This window comes from Pantherophis guttatus, chromosome 1 (assembly GCF_059756535.1).
Source record: "Pantherophis guttatus breed Tessera chromosome 1, ASM5975653v1, whole genome shotgun sequence".
Lineage (NCBI taxonomy): Eukaryota > Metazoa > Chordata > Lepidosauria > Squamata > Colubridae > Pantherophis > Pantherophis guttatus.
The window spans coordinates 303,387,192-303,406,337 of record NC_142063.1 but is presented as its reverse complement, the minus strand read 5'-3'; the positions used below and the strand labels follow the sequence as shown (position 1 = coordinate 303,406,337).

The window sequence follows — 19,146 nt, the reverse complement described above, 5'->3', positions numbered from 1 at the left end:
AGGAGCGGGGGCGAGGGGGGGTCGCGTGTGCATGCGCGGGGCACATAGAATTATGGGTGTGGGCACGCACACGCACGAACCTTCCCCGCCCCCCGCCCCTTCCTGGCACACGATGGCAAAAAGGTTAGCCATCACTGTATTATAAAGTACTGATAAAGTTAGAACACTTAAATTGTAATATAAAACATAGTATAAAATATAAATATTGTATTTATTTCTGTATAAAATATTATATTTTGTGGTAAAACCATGCTCCAAATATTACAAAATCCTGTGTAGTAAGTAAAGAAATAAGACAACAGGAAATGTCTTTAGATAGCTAAGAACCCACAGGACAAAAAATTGTATACTATTCTTATTAGGCTCCTTCCTTCCTTCCTTCCTTCCTTCCTTCCTTCCTTCCTTCCTTCCTTCCTTCCTTCCTTCCTTCCTCCCTCCCTCCCTCCCTCCCTCCCTCCCTCCCTCCCTCCCCCGAATGAATGAATGAACGAATGAATGAATGAATGAATGAATCAATCAATCAATCATATTTCTGAACTAGGCTCTGGTCGATGAACAGCATAATCAATATATAATCAATATATAAAATTAACATTAAAATATTAAAATTAATTTAAGATTTAACAATTTAAAATTATAACATAAAATTTCAAAAAAGTTAAAAGATTCAAAATGGGCATTTAGCATTAATTAACACAGGTGGAGGGTTTCTCATGAGGCCAGCCAGCCCCACAGTTGTGTGACTCTTTGTGCCCCCCCCCCCAATGCAAAGCCACAATGCCAAGTTTTGACTCCTTTGCAGAAGGCCAGGAGACTGTACATCTAAAATCTAGCATATATTTAAAGAATAGTACTGAAAGGTAGGAGAATCATAGGATATGCTATGACAGCTGGTCCAGATTAAGTAATCCCCCTTTCCCCACTTGGAATCTGCAAATTGCATCTTGAATTGTAATGTAAGTATATATTCAGCATGATATTACTTCTCCTACATGCTGATTCTAATAAAAAATGGGGATAAAAACCATCTCCCTTGGTTTCTCAATATCCATCATCTAGGAAAGTGGATGATAATGATATTCTTAAAAATGTGTAGGGAATGGGGGTTTCTTCTCCCTTGTTTCTCAAAATATGTTATTAGGGGTAGGAAGAAAGCAGGGAATCATTACTGCATTGCTTGTTTATCAAGAATGTCAGGTGCAAGAAATCAGGAACCAAGGTTGTTCGAAAGAGTACAGGTTTAATTCATGCTAGCTCACTATAAGAATCTGAACTATTAACAGTTAAGGCAAATTGAGGGTTGATAAGAATGGAATTCAAGGAGGGCTGGACTCTTGTGGGCACAAAGTACTCCAAACTGATGACACGTTTGACCCCTCCTTTGAGCCACTCTTCAGGATAAGATGGAGTGGCATATAAATTTAATAAATAAACAATCCTGTTAGAAACTGGATACAAATATCTTAATATTTGCTGTGTTGCTTAATATATTAGGTGAGAAATTCATCTACGCTTCTCTTTAGCACTCTCATTACAAGAATATTTGGAGTGAAGAGAGCAAAGGATGAGAGCTCAAAGAAAAACAGGTATGTTCATTTCAGTAAGAAATACTTCTGTAAAATGTATCATAGTCGAGAACAAATTTATAAAGTTTGATTACATGTATATGTGAAAGATAATTTTACCAAATGATATGGAGCCTTTTTAAAAAAACAATCCCAAGAATTACATACATTCTGATGCATTGATTATACCTTTTAATTACATCGGACATAATTTTTTTCCAAAAGTTTTTCTTTCTCAAAAACATTTGGTGAGTATGATAGATCCTTTCAAACTTAACACAAGTATAATTTCAGAATGTCTGTGTCACGTAGGTATCCTGAGAAATATGAAATTAACTTTTAATAGCTATAATATATATGATTGCATAAAGTTTTCAAAATATGCATGAATTCAACAGAGCTAAAAGTGATCTTAGTTTGTACTCGCTGTCTGATGTACATTGCTGTATCCAGCAATAGTCAGTCAGTGTTGATGGATTTCAGTTGTCCCATTACTGTTTTTCCATTCTAGCAATATCCTGGTGAAACTTTTGGCCATGTTTGTCACTGATTGCATCTACATTATTGAGAAAAAAATCCAAGTGTGAATGCAGAAAATGAACCTTCAATGAGAGATTGCACTTTATGATCTTTTATGCTGTAAGAAGTTTGTCAATCAGCTAAATGTAGTTTGGTGCTCTGTAGTTGCCAAGAAAATTCTCAACAACATCCTTGAATTGCTTTCCAGGCAATTCTCTCTGGCTCCACTAACAGACCTTCAAACCACTTGTCTAGATGACATATCTGATCTGTGGACCAACAAACCTTCCTTAATCTTGACATTATTCTTGGAAGCACTTGTCTCAAAACCCCCGAAACCTTCATCTTTCTGGTTCATCACTTTTACAAAATTTTTCATCAGTCCAAGTTTTATGTGAAGTGGAGGCAAAAATACCTTCGTTGGATCAACAACTGGTTCATGCACCATATTTTTCTGTCCAGCCTCAAATTCTTTAAGAGTGGCCATTTGTTTTTAATCTAATACAATTCTCTTGCATGGCTGCCTCATTCGCATATGTAACAATAGTACTTGGTATATCCAGGCTGCATTGCAAGCAGCAGAGCTGCTACTATTAGATCTCCAGAGATATTCCAATTGAACCTTTCTTGCAAAAGACCACATACCAACTGTTACTTTTTTTCAGGCATCTGCACATCTTAAAATTTCTCTCTCCATTTCCCTATTGTTAGCAAACATTCAATCAATCAAAGAATATAAGTTCATATACTACTTCTAGTTTTTCATCATTTATGCATTATTTGCAATCATTCCTCTGTTTTTCTCATCAAACACAACCTTCTTGGTCTTTGACATGTTAACCATCAGAGCCACACTGTTCCTTGTATCATATAGTCTAACACAGACCTGGGCATTTTATAGCCCATGGGCCACATCAGCCAATGGGCAGTCCCAGTCCAGCCTGTGGCAGCAGCGGCATAGGGCAAGACATTGGCAGTGGTAGGGACTGTGGGGTGTGGGGCATTGGCGTGATGGTGGCATCAGTGGTGGGGTGATGGTACAGCTTGGTGGGGGCCAGGGTGGTGGCAGCATCAGGGCTGGGGTGGCGGCGGCTGGATGATGGCTGCCTTTCACAACATTCTCCTATTGGCTGTCACGGCAGTCATGCATGGGTGTTGCTACGGTGCTGATTGGTAGGACCGAGCCCACTGAAAACCTTAGGCCCGCCTCTTCCTGCCTCTTCCCCAGTTTTTCGGCTCAGTCTGTCAGGACAGAGTCGTGTCTATAGCTCCTCTTCAAAATTTCACTTATACTTGGTTATTTGGACTCGGATCGGACTGTTTTATTCTTTTGCTTGCTCCCCTGGCTTTGTTTGCTTCGGATTCAAACCGCTGGCGGCTAAATAGGCGCGGGCGCGAGTTCGCTCCGCCGCGCTTCCCGGCTTTCCCGCAGCCTAACATCACTGCGGAGGACCATCTTACAGACCCCTCAACGGCCATCGGGGTCTCTCCCGGGTATTTTGAATTGTCTAAGGGCGGCAGCGCGCAACGCGGAGCTCAGACGACACCATCTAGGCGCGACTCGCTCCGCCTTTCCAAACAGGCTTTTGGCGCTCGCCCTCTTCAGCCACAGGTCGCGTTTGCAGCCATCTGGCTAGCGACTTCTCCTACTCCTCCTACGACCCGTTTTAAGCTCGGAGGCCTAACCGCAAGTATTGGGGTTATCTGTAACATCCATAGTTGGCCTTATTAACCGCGTGGCGTCCAATTCAAGATGGCGGACGCATCTAAACCACACCATTCCCGCCAGGCCCGCGGTAAGGGGAAGAGGCCCCGGGAGGAGGATCCCGAGGAGGGAACTTCAAAGGGGCGGCCTTCCAAATCCAGGGCTGTTAGGGCCGGTTCTTCTTCTCGCCCTCCCTCAACTAAGCAGTCTCGAGAGGAGGAGAGGAGACATAAGGCTATTGAACGAGCCTTTCACAAGGCCCAAGCTGCTGTCATCCTGCAGGCAACTCCTAGGCAGGCTAAGGCCCTCCCTACTGGCCCTCCCCCTGAGGAGACTCCTTCTCATCCATCTATACAGAGGCCTACTCCTGCTTTGTCACCTGATAGATCAGTCGTTGGAGAAATTGTTTGTGATTCAGAGGCAGCCTCTGTTTTTCCTGGCACTCAGGAGGCCCCTGCATCTGCTGTTTCAGCCATCCAGGCCTCTCCTACTCCTCCTACTATGACTTCTGACAAGGCTTCTCAACCTCTTCCTGAGATTACCCCTGCATTAGCTGCCCTTATTGCTGAGGCCATTCGCCAGGGTATCTCCCAGGGACTTCAACAAAAATCTGTCCCACCGTCTGAGGCTTCTGCCCATTCCAGCCAGCAGCGCCACTCTGGGGGTCTTCCCTCACAATATGATGCAGAGCCAGTCCCTGAAGCCGATGGCCCGGATGATTCGGCCAGCCAAGGTTCCATTTCAGAGGGCGAAATTGTGGCAGACCAGGACCTGTCAGAAGATGATGGCCTGGAACCCGACCAACCTGCATTTATAGGCCTTTTTCGGCCACACATGTTTCGTTCGCTACTTCACAAAGCTCAAATGGTCACTGGTCTTGGGCTATCTTCCTCTTCAACTTCTTCTTCCGCTGCAGACGCTACTGCCTCCACCTCTGGGGATCCAGTCAATGCTCTTTTCCAGGAACCTTCAGTCCAGAAGGAAGTGGTCCCTGCTCCAAAGTTATTTTCGGATGTGGTAGTCAGACAATGGTCTCTTCCAGGGTCTGGTCCGGCCCCCAATAATTTGGATAAACGCCTTTTCAATGTGGCTCCTGAATTTTCTCAGCTATTGCAGGTCCCTTCAATCGACCCTCCTGTTTTGGCATTGTCTTCTGCTTCTCCTTTCACAGGTCCCCCTGAGGAGTGCCTGAGGCCCGAGGAAAAGAAGGCTGAGCGAACCTTGGTAAAAGGGCACCAGGCCTCGGCTTGGTCGGTGCAGGCCTCTTCGGCTGCATCGTTTTTTAACAGAGCTACCATTCTCTGGCTGAGACAACTACAAGCTCGACTACCTGCTTCAGATCACCGTTCTCATCAGGACCTGATTAAGATCCTAGCAGCGGTAGAGTTCTCTGCCGACGCAACGCTTAGCGCAGCCCGCTTTTCAGCCAAGGCCATCGGATCTACAGTCACTTCACGTCGCCTTTTATGGCTTCGTAACTGGCAAGCTGATATCCGAAGCAAGTGGCGATTGGCTTCCTCTCCGTTCGCTGGCGAGAAGCTGTTTGGCTCTCAACTGGACCCGCTCCTCGTGGAAACCAAGGACCACCGCAAGGTACTTCCTTCCCTGAATCGTCGCCCGGACAACAGGGCTCAACCCTATTTTCGTCCCTCTCATTCCTTTCGCAATTCAGATCCCTCCTTCTCAAACCAGCGGTCTCAACGTGCCTTTTCGTCCAGGGCCTCCTCCCACCAAGACAACCAGGTTAGACAGGGGTCTAGGTTTGGGTTTAAGCGGTCATTCCGAGGGGGTAGGGGCCGTCCCTTCCGCAGAGCCCGTTAGGTCCCATCTAAACCCTTCAATAGGGGGCCGGCTCTCCCGATTTGCTGACATATGGGACATCTCCGTCTCAGATGCCTGGGTCAGGTCCACCATTCGTTTCGGTCTCTCCTTGGAGTTCCGTTCTACTCCCCCAAAATGTTTCTTGCAATGTCCTCCCTCCCGGGATCACATCAAGAGCGCTCGTATCAATTCGGCTATTCAACACCTATTGGACATTGAGGCTATTGAGCCTGTCCCTTCTGCAGAACAGTCACAAGGCTTCTACTCCCGACTATTTCTAGTTCCCAAATCATCTGGAGGTTGGCGGGCCATATTAGACTTAAAGTCCTTAAACCGGCACATTGTATATCGCCGGTTTAAGATGCAGTCGCTGCAAACTATCCTACTGGGGATTAGACTGGGCGACTTCATGACATCCATAGACTTAACGGAGGCCTACCTCCACATCCCAATTAGGCCGGCTCACCGCAAATTCCTCCGGTTTTGTCACAACGGGCGCCATTTTCAATACACGGCTCTACCCTTTGGCTTATCTTCCGCCCCTAGGGTGTTCACCAAGGTGATGGCGGCCCTTATGGCACATATTACTTCCATCCCTATCAGAGCCATGTTCTATTTGGATGACATTCTCATCCTTTCTCGCTCTCCTGATCAAGCTAAGTTGGATGTCACACGTACGGCCCACATATTGCAATCTCATGGCTTTTCTGTAAACTGGGCTAAAAGCCATATAGCGCCAACTACCCGCATTCAACATTTAGGGGCAGTCATTGACTCAATTTCTGTGGAGGTATACTTGTCCCAGGACAGGCAGGCCAGCCTGTCTTCCCTAGCATCCAGGATCCGCCGTCGTAAATTAGCTTCCTTAGCGGATCTCTCCACCCTACTGGGAAAGATGGTGTCTGCTTACGGGATCGTTCCTTGGTCTCGTCTCCACAGCAGGGACCTCCAGTGGCTGATCCTCCCCTTTCAACGGAATCCTCACATTCTGCCATCGCGATCTATCCAGCTCCCTCCTCCCGTGGTCACTTCCCTGCTTTGGTGGACTTCACCAGCGATAGCCAAGGGCTGCAAGTTCCACGAACCCCGGAGAATAGTCTTAACGACCGACGCAAGTCTCACCGGCTGGGGGGCTCACCTCGAGTCTCTCTCGACACAAGGTCTGTGGTCAGCGAGCGAACGACGTCTTTCCATCAACGTCCTCGAACTACGAGCGGTGTACCTAGCACTCCGGAAATTTCTGCCACAAGTCCGAGGCCGAGATGTGTTGGTCCTCACGGACAACATCTCGGCCAAGGCACATATCAACAAGCTGGGCGGAACTCGCTCACGGTCTCTGATGAAGGAGGCTCTCCGCCTGGGATTGTGGGCCGAGGCTCACCTATCATCTCTTCGGGCGGATTACATTGCCGGGAAAGACAATCTCCAGGCCGACTCGCTCAGTCGCTACCGGGTAGACCACACGGAATGGAGCATTCCTCCTCATCTATTCGAACAGCTGTCTCGTCGGTACGGCAGACCTCAGATAGACCTATTTGCCTCCAACAACAACCATCTTCTGCCTCGTTTCTACTCCCGGTTTCCGTCGGAAGGAGCAGAAGCGGTGGATGCACTTCGCAGCCCTTGGCCTCACGACCTACTCCTTTATGCCTTTCCTCCATTTCCTCTGGTGGCCAAGGTGATTCGCAAGTTGTTGCAAGAACGGGCGGAACTCATCCTCCTGGCTCCTCGCTGGCCCCGCAGGCCATGGTTTGCAGACCTTGTGTCACTCTCAGTGGCACCTCCATGGCAAATCCCGGACGATCAAATCGTGCTGCAGCAGGGCGACCTCGTGCACCCGGAACCCCAGGCCTTTCATCTAACCGCCTGGAGGTTGAGCGGCAACGTTTGATAAACGCCAATGTTTCACCTGCGGCCATTCCTATCATCCTAGCAGCTCGTAGACCCTCAACCACTCGTATTTATGATTCCACGTGGAAAGCCTTCATCCGCTGGTGTGCCAAACATTGCCGGGAACCATCTTCTATCTCTGTGCCCCAACTTATTGATTTTCTACAGGAAGGCTTTGCCGCGGGTCTTTCACCCAACACGCTACGACGCCAAATTGCAGCCTTGTCATCGGTTCTCTCCCTTGGGCCTGACCTCCCTCTCTCGAAAGACCCTCTCATCCGGGCATTTTTACGAGGTGCCACTAATCTACGACCCCCGGTGATCCACAGGTTCCCTACCTGGGACCTCAACAAGGTCCTCACTGCTCTCACTAAACCGCCCTTCGAGCCCCTTCGGGAGGTCAACTTGAAATACTTATCCCTGAAAGTCTCCTTTTTGGTGGCTATCACCTCCGCTCGCAGGATATCGGAACTTGCTTCCCTTTCGGTTCGATCTGATCTCTGCATCTTTCACACGGACAGGGTAGTACTTCGCTTGGACCCAGCCTTCATCCCGAAGATTAATTCCACCTTTCATCGGTCCCAAGAACTCATCCTGCCAAATTTTTGTCCTCAACCTAAACACCATTTGGAGAAAGTCTGGCACACCCTGGATGTGCGCAGGGCTCTAAAGATATACTTATCCCGCACTTCGTCCTTCCGAAGAACCGAAGCTCTCTTCATCTCCTTCCAGCCATCCAACATGGGTGCTAAGATTTCTGCTTCCATCGTCGGCCGTTGGCTGCGGGCTACCATTTCCACAGCATATGAGTCTCAGGCCTTGCCTGTCCCTCGACGTATCACGGCGCATTCCACCAGAAGTGCCGCCACTTCAGCGGCTTGGGCCACCCAGGCTCCACTAGAGGAGGTCTGCTGGGCGGCTACGTGGACTTCAGTGACCCCGTTTATCCGGCACTACCGTCTCGACTCTTACGCCTCCGCTGACGCTGCCTTCGGCAGGAGAGTGCTCCAAAGAGTCCGACTGGAACCCACCCTATAGGACAAAGAGCTTTGGTATGTCCCATGCATGACTGCCGTGACAGCCAATAGGAGAATGGGCGTTGTACTTACCTGATACGCCCCTTCTCTGTGCTGCTGTCACGGCAGTCAGCCCCACCCTGGTCGGTACGGACGGGTTCTGGGGGCGGGAGGCATTTTCACCTTTCTCATTTTATCTCTATAGACACGTCAGCCTACTGAATACCTTCGCCTCAAAACTGAGGAAGAGGCAGGAAGAGGCGGGCCTAAGGTTTTCAGTGGGCTCGGTCCTACCAATCAGCACCGTAGCAACACCCATGCATGACTGCCGTGACAGCAGCACAGAGAAGGGGCGTATCAGGTAAGTACAACGCCCAATCTCAGTTTGTCACATGGCCCCTTGGGAAAATTAATTGCCCACCCCTGGTCTAACATTTGCTGCGATTCATTCATGTTTTTAGCCTCAAATGCAACATGTTGTCACATCTCCAACAGATACATTTCTAATAACATCACAAACATTTTGCTTACCTTGTATATAATGCATTAAAATTATTATCTGAATCATTATCTGAAAAAAATCCTCTGAATCACCATCTGAAATATATGACTTTTTGATCAGTCTCGAACTTTTCACTAAGTTCAAGACTATCACACATGTTTTACTTCCATTATATATAGCATTTATGTGACTAGCAATTGATCTTCAACTCCACATTTTTGGAAAACATTGTTTAGTTTAAGCCTATTCACTTTATCATTTGCTTTTTCTGATGCAAGAAAAGTACAATATATTTTGTTATTTTTATACATTTCTCAGTGTCTTGATGAAGATCAGAAATCTCAGCTGCTTATTTCTTGTCTGGCATATAGCCACACTATACATTTCAGATTTGGCTCATTGTTATCTCTCATTCAGAATTGTGCCAAACATCTTCCCTTGCACACTTAACAAATTCAGAATGTTTTTGAGAAATAACCAGAATCTACTGGAATGTACGAGTTCTTTATGTAACACAAATGCATTGACACTATTTTAAATTGATCTTTGAGAACCAATTATTTCCTAAAATTGCTGCTGAAGAAAACTTTTATTGTTTTTCACCTCTATTTCAAAACCACTAGGTGTCCCCCTTGATACATTTTTTAAATAAAATAAATGCAGTGCACCTACAGTGAGTATGTTTTGTTTGGTTTCCTTGGACAGCCTTTGTTTTCAACTTGATCTTGAATTTGGATTACATTTTCTATAACTAGTTTGGTCACTTAAATATGACAATAGTTTTGAATTGTGAAATTTGCAAGTAGGGACTGATTCATAAAAGTCAAATTTTATTTCTGTAAATTAACAGTACATGCATCTCCATACATTTTTTCTTAACTAACAGCAACGGCTTTCATCATCCAAATGAATGGAAACATCCAGGCTGTCTAAAAGAGGAAGTCTTATTCAAGTAGATGTGGCTTATTTCAGAATATCACTTTGATTATCATTCCATTAAGTGGAATGTTTTTTAAGTTTAAATCAAATGCTGGAAAATATATTTGTATCCAAATATCTTCCACTCCGTTCTCTTCTATTTGCTCTACCATATTTTTATAATTAATTACTTTCCTCAAACTCATTACCCCTGCACTCCTATTGGTCTTTTTTTAACTCTTTCAACTTTGGATGGAGTTGAACATACTTACTGGTAATTCCTAATACACAGAACTTTCCTCCTTGTTTTTAAAGTGTGTTAGAGAATATAAAGAGTAAATAAGTTTGCTTGCCAGACACCAGCCAAAACAATAACTAGTATTTTCTAAAGCTTAGGAATCACCAAATCAGGTTGATGTCTGGTAACAGTTTCACATCTAATACGATGAAGAAAGTCTCATCAATTTAGAAATTCATTTATTTCATCTCTTTTGAATCTTCATTTCCAAGCACTTATTTTGATACATATATGTAAATGAAATCCATATTCTTAACTTTATGAATCACTGGCAGTGCTATGTTGAAAAGATACAGAAGTTGAGGTTTAATCAAAAAATATCCCCATTTATTTCCCTAGTTGTTCTAAGAAAGCATCAGCTAGTCCAGTCCAGCTAGTTCAGTAAACTAAGCTGCTGCATTCTGCGTCAGTTACTAAATCAAATGCAAGGGCAGATCCACACACAGTAGTACATTACAGTAATGTAAATATGAGTTGTCTTTTATGAGAACATCTCTGTCCAGGAAGGGTTGTAGTTGGTACGCCAGTTACTTTAAAAGTTGGGTTGAGCTTAATTTAAAATGATTATCCAGCAGCAGCTGGATATATATTGTATATATATATTGTTTCTCAGACAGTGCAACACACTGAGAGCCAGAGTAATAAAACAGTTAAAGTACTGGACATGGAGCAGGAAAATCAGGTTTTAGTTCATCCTTCACTTTGGAAGCTGTTGGTAACTTTGCGCCAGTCATTCTGTCTCAACCCAACCTACATCACTGTGGGGAAAAATAGGAGAAATGCTATATATCCCCTTCCTTGAGCTCTTGAATGAAAGGTGGGATATAAATTAAATTCCATACAGAATAGGCACTTTCCCCAAATTCCATCCCTGAGAACTATCCAACTCAGATTGGTTTACATCTTAATGGCCTTATTAATGTTCAGTTCAGTTAGCTTTTAATTCAGATGTTATGGAGAAATAGGTATGTTATTGTGCTCGCTTCGACAGCACATATACTAAAATTGGAACGATATAGAGGAGAAATAGGTATGTTATCATTGTTTTGATGACATCTAGCTGTACAACTCTTATAGCCATCCATGGTGCCTTCTTTTAGATGTTACATTGTTTTGTGGATAAAACTGGGCTTTTGCACTAATTTGCAGAATGCCGAATTACTAATATTATTATTTCAGCTATCAAATATTACTTTTTGAGCATATCCTTGCAAGCAGGTACAGAACAATTGTCACATAGTGTCACTGCAGCAATTTATAGAAACAATCCAGGAAAAGATTGTCTAAAAATTTCTAAAAGATAAACATCATTTTTCTGTCCCTTGGAAGATATAATTTGCCAAATGTCCCCAAACTCTGAAAACTTGTTTTTTTTTCAAGTGCACCACCCTCTTTATACCTTCAGGCTCAGTAGTTAAAAAGTGTCCCATTCAGTTAGAACAGCTGGTGCACAGGGCACCTTAGTAGGTGCTGTTATTAAAAATAGTATTCACATTCTCATAAAGATAAGCAACTTTATCCTCCTAATGCCTAATACATTTGTCATAGCACAGAGAACTTTGAAAGTTCACGTAGTACTAAAATCAGCCATTGGTATTTAGAGTGGTGTTAGAGAAAAGCAAATCAGTAGGTCAGAGCTTATTTCTGTTCACATTATTGAAAGAGTTTTATTTATTCTTTGGCATATATATTTTCTATATATTTATTTATTTAATTTATACCCCACCTTTATTATTTTTATAGACAACTCAAGGCAGAGACCATATCTAATATTCCTTCCTCCTATTTTCCCACAACAACAATCCTGTGAGGTGAGGTGAACTCAGAGAGAGTGACTGACCAGGGAATGGGATATATTCTTATATAGACCTAGTTTTGGATCCTTGTGAAGTTCTAGGCAGAGAATTTGTGTTTATATCTTTCTTTCTTCAAAAGGATCTATAACTATAACCTTGATGGACGGGAGGTCTAGAAACATGAAATATCATACATACATACAGACACACAGACACACACACATACATAAATCTCCTGGAATGATAATCAGCTTCCTTTTCAGTTCTTGTCTAGTTTTCCCAATGATAGTATCACAGGAATGTTGTCTAATTGATGCATCTTTAATCATGTGTTGAGTCAACAAGGAGCTTTTCTCCTTTGTTTTTCTTGAGTTTGAACCAATCTTTCTCATTGTATTTTCTAATTTGCTGCTCAATTCTCTGTAGTGCAGTGGGTCTTCTTTCAAAATTGCCTTTTTTGCAGAGGCAAATTTTTGACCTTTAGGTATAACTGTTACATATAATCCCCCTTAAAAAGGTGCAGAACAGAAACTTATATATCTTTAGTAACATTGTCACAAGAACAAGTGGCAATTGTTCCTTACCTAGAAGGAAATCTTTTTAAGAATGCTAACCACAATGTTGTTCCAAAATGGGGCTGTTTGGTAGCAAAGCTGTGATATTCTACCATGGCTGCAGTCACAATTGTAAGTCAGCCGAAATTAGTTTTGATATCCTGGGAACGTCTTAGACAGTAAATGCAAGATGTGGAATGTTTCTACAACTACAAAGCTAGTACATGCTTAAATAACACTACTAAGCGTTATTTTTTTAACATTAGAAAAGCAATGCTATCAGTCTCCTGCATTAACAAATGACTGTATTTGGAGGGTTTTTTTTTTAATCCTTTGCACTACCTTATGTATTTACCTCCTTCATCATTAAGAATTGCTGGCTTTTCACAGTGGCTTTACTTATGCCTAAATACACAAAGGTATCATAAATAGCAAACTAACAGATACTGGGAGAGTAGAGTATAAAAGAGATCAAAGCCAACAGACCATGGAGTCATTTCAGAATCTTGGCTGCCTGCTCTTGTAAATAGGAGAGCTTCTAAAGCAGAAAGCATTACTGTATTTATATATGCCTTGACTGACAGCTCAGTTATTAACTTTATAGAAACACAGGCAAGGTAAGCCCTCAGGAATGTTTGCTCTATCGGTTTCTGTCTGAAAGAAAATGGAAGCCAAGGTACAATAGCTTGTTCTCTGTTTCCCCAAAGTATTTATTTTAGAACCATGCAGTATAAAAGAGTGTTTTCTCAAGTCAATGAACTTAAGCAGTGTTGTTTGCTTTCTGGTATTTAAGCATGTTGCCTTGCTGTTCCTTGAAAAACAAACACCACATTCATCAATCTTTTATTTTATTTTTTTCATTTTACTGATATTGAATTATTCTACATTCTTGGACATTCTTTTCCTTGGCTTAATAAATTTGAATTGTATCTGTGAATAATTCACAAAAATAATTTGTAACCAAAGTGACAATATAGAAATGGTGTCTAAATTGTTTTCTCTATTGTCCTACAATAGAATCCTAACTATTACAGATAGTGCTTGACTTACAACCATTCATTTAGTGACTGTTCAAGGTTACAACTGCATTGAAAAAAGTGATTTATGACCAGTTTACCCACTTATAACCGTCGCAGCATCCTCATGGTCATGCGTTCAAATTTGGTCGCTTGGCAACTGGTGTGTATTTATGACAGTTGCACTGCTCTGATGTCATGTGATCACCATTTAGTGGTGGCACAGTGGTTAGAGTGCAGTACTGCAGGCTACTTCTGCTGACTGCCGGCTGCCTGCAATTTGGCAATTCGAATCTCACCAGCTCAAGGTTGATTCCAGCCTTCTGAGGTTGGTAAAATGAGGACCCAGATTGTTGGGGGCAATATGCTGACTCTGTAAATATGCTTAGAGAGGGCTGAAAAAACACTGTGAAGTGGTATATAAGTCTAAGTGCTATTGCTATTTATAACCTCCTCAGCTGGCTTTTCTGGCCAGTAAAGTCAATTGGGAAGGCAGATTTGTTTAACAACCACATAATTCACTTAACAACTGCAGTGATTTGTTTAACAACTGTAGCAAAAAAAGGTTGTAAAATGGGGCACAACTCACTTAACAATTGTCTTGCTTAGTAATGGAAATTTTGGGCTCAATTGTGGTCATAAATTGAGGACTACTTGCCATACTGGATTACTGCCAGATTGCAGTCCCTCTCAAATCTTTGTTATTTTTAAAATTGTGCTTAAATTGATATGGACTAGAATATCTCCTACAATCACTAATCTTTGCAAAGGTATAACTGATAATTTTTTTTTGCAATATCTATTTAAACAATTCAGCTGGTTATATTGTTCCACAATAAGGTCCTATCTTTGTATCAGCATTTCATTTTAACTTGTACTTGAATGCTTTTAAAATATATATTTTTACATTCCCTGTACATATTTATTTATTATATTTAATCCTACTTTTGTTACTTTATAATTAATTCAAGATGGTGAATACTTCCTGTTTCCTCCCCAACAACAGCCCTGTGAAATAGTTGAGCTGAGAGTAAGTGACTAGTCCAAAATCACCCAGCTGGCTTTTCTGCTTAAGATGGGACTAGAACTCACAGTCTCCTGGTTTCTAGGCTAGTATCTTGAGTCCTACACCAATCTGGCTTCTTTCAGAAATATAATGTTTTTAAAAATAAAAATGTTGTATGCTTGTTTGTTAAAGTATAATTCTCTTAACTACTTGAAAAAATTTTCTGGTAGAATACCTGCTGAGAATGCTTTTCCATGGAAAACTTGTGTAGACTAGCACCAAAGAAAGATTGTTTCCCAACTTCCTTTAAGATGTCTGAGTGGTTCATATTACCCGCTACTTGGAGTGTCCCCCCCATTCTGCTAGTTACCTTATGACTTTTATTGTTCCATGTAGACTATAAATAAAACATTAGTATAAGAGCAGGATAAAATAATTTATAAAATATAGGTGAAAACTCACGTGGACCTTCATTTTAGGTCTTGCATTTTCAGAGAAGGCAGGTTATATTTTTGTTTGGTCAAATTAATATTAATGATTAATTTTGGTCTACCGTATTTTCCGGCGTATAAGACGACTGGGCGTATAAGATGACCCCCGACTTTTCCTGTTATAATATAGGGTTTGGGCTATACTCGCCATATAAGACTACCCCTCTTCCAACGCACACCAAATAAAAATTAAAAAACCTCAACTGGCTCACCCACAATGTAAAAGCAGCTGTGCTAGACCCAAAATGGCCCCTGCAACAAGCAGGAACCTCACACAGCCACAAAAAGCCCCCAAAAAACAACTTTCACACTTTACACACACAAAATTCCACATACAGCTTTGTGAGATTTTGTGTGTTTGTGTAGTTAGAGTGAAACACTACAGAAACACACTAAATCTCAGAAAGCTGCACAAATATTATTTGATTTTAATTTATTTTTATTTTTATATAAAAGCAGCTAAATTTAAAACTTCCTAAACTTTAAATGGCTAGGTCTAAAAAAGAACAACTAAAAAAAACCCCCAATTAACTATTTTTTTTAAAGCTCCCAAAGGGGAAAAAAACTTACCCAATAGAACAGGGGTCTCCAACCTTGGCAACTTTAAGATTTGTAGACTTCAACTCCCAGAATTCCTCAGCCAGCTTTGATTTGCTGGCTGAGGAATTCTGGGAGTTGAAGTCCACAACTTGCTGATGGAATGGATTCAGGCAAGCGAAGCAAGGCAAGTGTTGCGACTAGCAGTTAAGGTAAGCAAGCTGGAGGGGGAAAACTTTTTTCCTTTTACATGGCTCTGGCGATCCCAGCTGCGTTGCCTGATTAGCATCTGATTAGGATCGTCAGAGCTTGGATTGCCAGAGCCATGTAAAAGGAAAAAAGTTTTTCCCTTTACATGGCTCTGACGATCCCAGCTGAGTTGCCTGATTAGCAGGCAAAGCTGGGATCGTCAGAGCTTGGATCGCCAGAGCCATTTATGGCTCATCAGAGCCTTTTGGGCTGGTCTGCCTGGTTACAGGAGAACGACACCCGGCGTATATGACGACCCCCGACTTTTGAGAAGATTTTCATGTGTTAAAAAGTCGTCTTATATGCCGGAAAATACGGTATTTGTAGTTGTACTTTTGTAATCCAGTAAATCATAAAATAAAACACAGATATTAAATACCAAATATTCAAAGTTGCAAATATTTATTGGTGTGTCATATCTTAAAAATAGTATTTATATAGATACAAAATATTTGAAAACACACAAATGTATTTAAGATATACTACAAATTATTACACATGTAGAAAAAGTAAAATAAAATAATAAAAGGTATTTTTTAGTGACTATCGATTTTTAAGCACATCTGATACTAGCATTTGCTAAAACAACTTGAGTATTTTTAAATTTATGATTGTTTCTACTTTGATATCTGAATAAATATATTTTATTCTTAAAATTCAGCAAAATTCCAGACAGGTTACATAAAGTTGGAACTTTCCATAGTTATTGTTTATTGCAATTTATTATCACTGTTCCAGAGGTTCTACCGTTCCATTATTCCTTGGGTCTAGTTGGGGCAGATTAAAAGGAATTTCCTTGGATTTTCATGTTCCATAAAGAAGCTTGCAATTTAGAAAATACTTTTCTTTCTTCAGAGGTTTTGCCACTAAATTCTTACGAGAAGATACTTTTACCTTTACTTTTGCATTAAAACCATGTTTCAGCTTTCCATTACATTTTCAAAACTTCATTCCCTTCCTTTTTAGTAAAAAAATATGCTTTTATTAAAACATTGATAGGTAATGACCTACAGATTCTATGGAGAGTAATATTTCTGAAGAAAACACCTTTTGTAATTTTCTTCTCTAATATGATTTTTTAATGCACTGCTTTCAAAATACAATATTTTTTTCGAGAGAACTCTGGTTTCTTAATTCCTGACATTTATTTATTTATTATGTTTATATGGCCACCAATGCATGACTCCGGATGACTAACAGTTAAAAACAGAATAAAAATACAGTAAAAAAACCAACAACTTTAAAAACAATAAAATAATTTGGCTGCTATGTTATTTTATGTTAACACAAACAAGACCCAGAAACAGACTTGTTCTTTACTATTAGGGTCTGGAGCTTGATGGCAAAGCCAAGTTTTGAATGCCCTGCAAAAGGCTAACAGGATTGGGGCAAATCTCTAGGGCAGGGGTGTCAAACTCGATTTCATTGAGGGCCACATCAGGGTTGTGCTTGACCTTGGGGGGGGGCGCTAGGGGCTGTGGCCAGCTCAACATCACTCGTGTTGGGGGCGCCTGTGGTGGCCTGAGCACTCTGCCAGTGAAAACGAGCTTCTGATCTCTGTTTTTGGCTGCGATGGCCTCATGCAACCCTCTGCCAACAAAAACAGAGCTTGAGAGCTCCGGTTTTGCTGGCAGAGCCACTGCAGGCTGGTCCTTCACTATTCCAGGGCAGCTCTGTGGGCCAAATCTAAGCATACTGCGGGCTGGATCTGGCCCCCGGGCCTTGCGTTTGACACCCCTACTCTAAGGAAATGATTTTCTGGAGAGGAGCACCAGATCACGTTTTGTTGCATTCCTTAGAAGTAATAGATGTTTTACTGTGAAAATGCAACTCTTCAGAAAAGAAGTAGTTTTAATTTTAGTGAATATGGCACAAAACATGTAAAAGTCTGAATTCATTTTAATTTTTCAAGTTTGTGTAAAATATAAATATAAATATATTTATATTGGTTTCACGCTGGCTAGGAAGATAACCAAAATAATTCAAAATAGTACTATTCTTTGTTTTTTTGTGAAATCAAACTTTATTCCCTTTGTTAAGTATGGTAATTTTTGTAACGAGTAAGTTGGATTAGAATTTTAAAGGTTGCACATGCAAGCAGCAAATATTGATGTTGGCATAAAAAGTACATGCTGATTTTTTTCCTTATAGCAACATATCGTATCATACATCATACATCATACATCATGTATCATATCACATATCATATCATATCATATCATATCATATCATATCATATCATATCAAGTATAATATGGTAGGTTTATCCTGCCCAGTTTTCTTTTGTCAGAGTTTCTTTTAATTAAAGACTTTAAAGATTGAAATGAGGTTTTTCATAAGAAAGTAATGTGCCCTACCATTGAGCTATGGTTATAAAGTTGAACCCTAGTTTAGGTAGAATTTTGTTTAATAAATTAAACGTCTTCAGACTTTTTCTTTTATTCCAGCCCTTTACCACTGATGCCATTTCAGATTTCCATATGTTTGAACGCTTTCCTAATTGTAGCTCTTGCTGCTGTTCACCACTAATGCCTGGATTTCCCCCCCATTTTTTCTGTTCTTGAAGCCTGCTTGAATTTAAACCAGATATTGTCAGTTGAGAGGTAGTTAAATATAATGATCAGGAACATTACACTCCCTATGTAATCAGCCATGAAATTGCTAGATGCCAAGCAATTTGAAAAGATCTATATAAGTATCTATATAAGTAAATATACAGTGTTTGTTCATGCTTTTCTTAACTAAATTTCCATAAATTCAATACAAAATGGAATAATAAATTAATGTATAATTCTTTGAGCTTTATCTTGGGCAGTGGGGGAACCTAATTGAATGAAAATAAGAATTTCCTGCTGCTGGTATACCAATGAAGAATTTCACTTGAAAGTTTAATTTTTCTGTTTTAAATGCATTATTTAAAATACTATATTAAAGCTCCTTTCATTTTTCCTTATTAGAAAGACACTCATAATTATCTTTCTAATTTTACTTTAAAACACTGAGAGCTAATGAAAGTATAGATTTGATATGCTAATATACTGAGCATGTGGTTATTATTGTTAAGCAAACACCAATGTTAGGTCATTATAACTAATGTGTTAAACAGTTAAGTTTTGCAGTCTGATTCACACCCACATAGAGCACCCACTGCCCACCTGCCCACACTTGTACCTGCCTATAGCACCCAACTACATGCCTGCCTGCCTGCCTGCCAACCTCTAGAACCCATCTGCATGCCTGCTCATAGTACCCACCCACCACAG

General features: G+C 41.3%; 1 protein-coding gene across 2 annotated transcripts in view; it reads left to right on the top strand.

Moving 5' to 3' along the window:
* THADA (THADA armadillo repeat containing) overlaps positions 1–19,146 on the top strand; it is a 115,064-nt gene that overhangs the window by 42,611 nt on the left and 53,307 nt on the right. For both annotated transcript variants that reach the window (XM_087883230.1, XM_034427676.3), the window contains exon 26: positions 1,495–1,586. In XM_087883230.1, the coding sequence (XP_087739356.1) occupies positions 1,495–1,586 (92 nt within the window). The remainder of the gene's footprint in view (positions 1–1,494; positions 1,587–19,146) is intronic.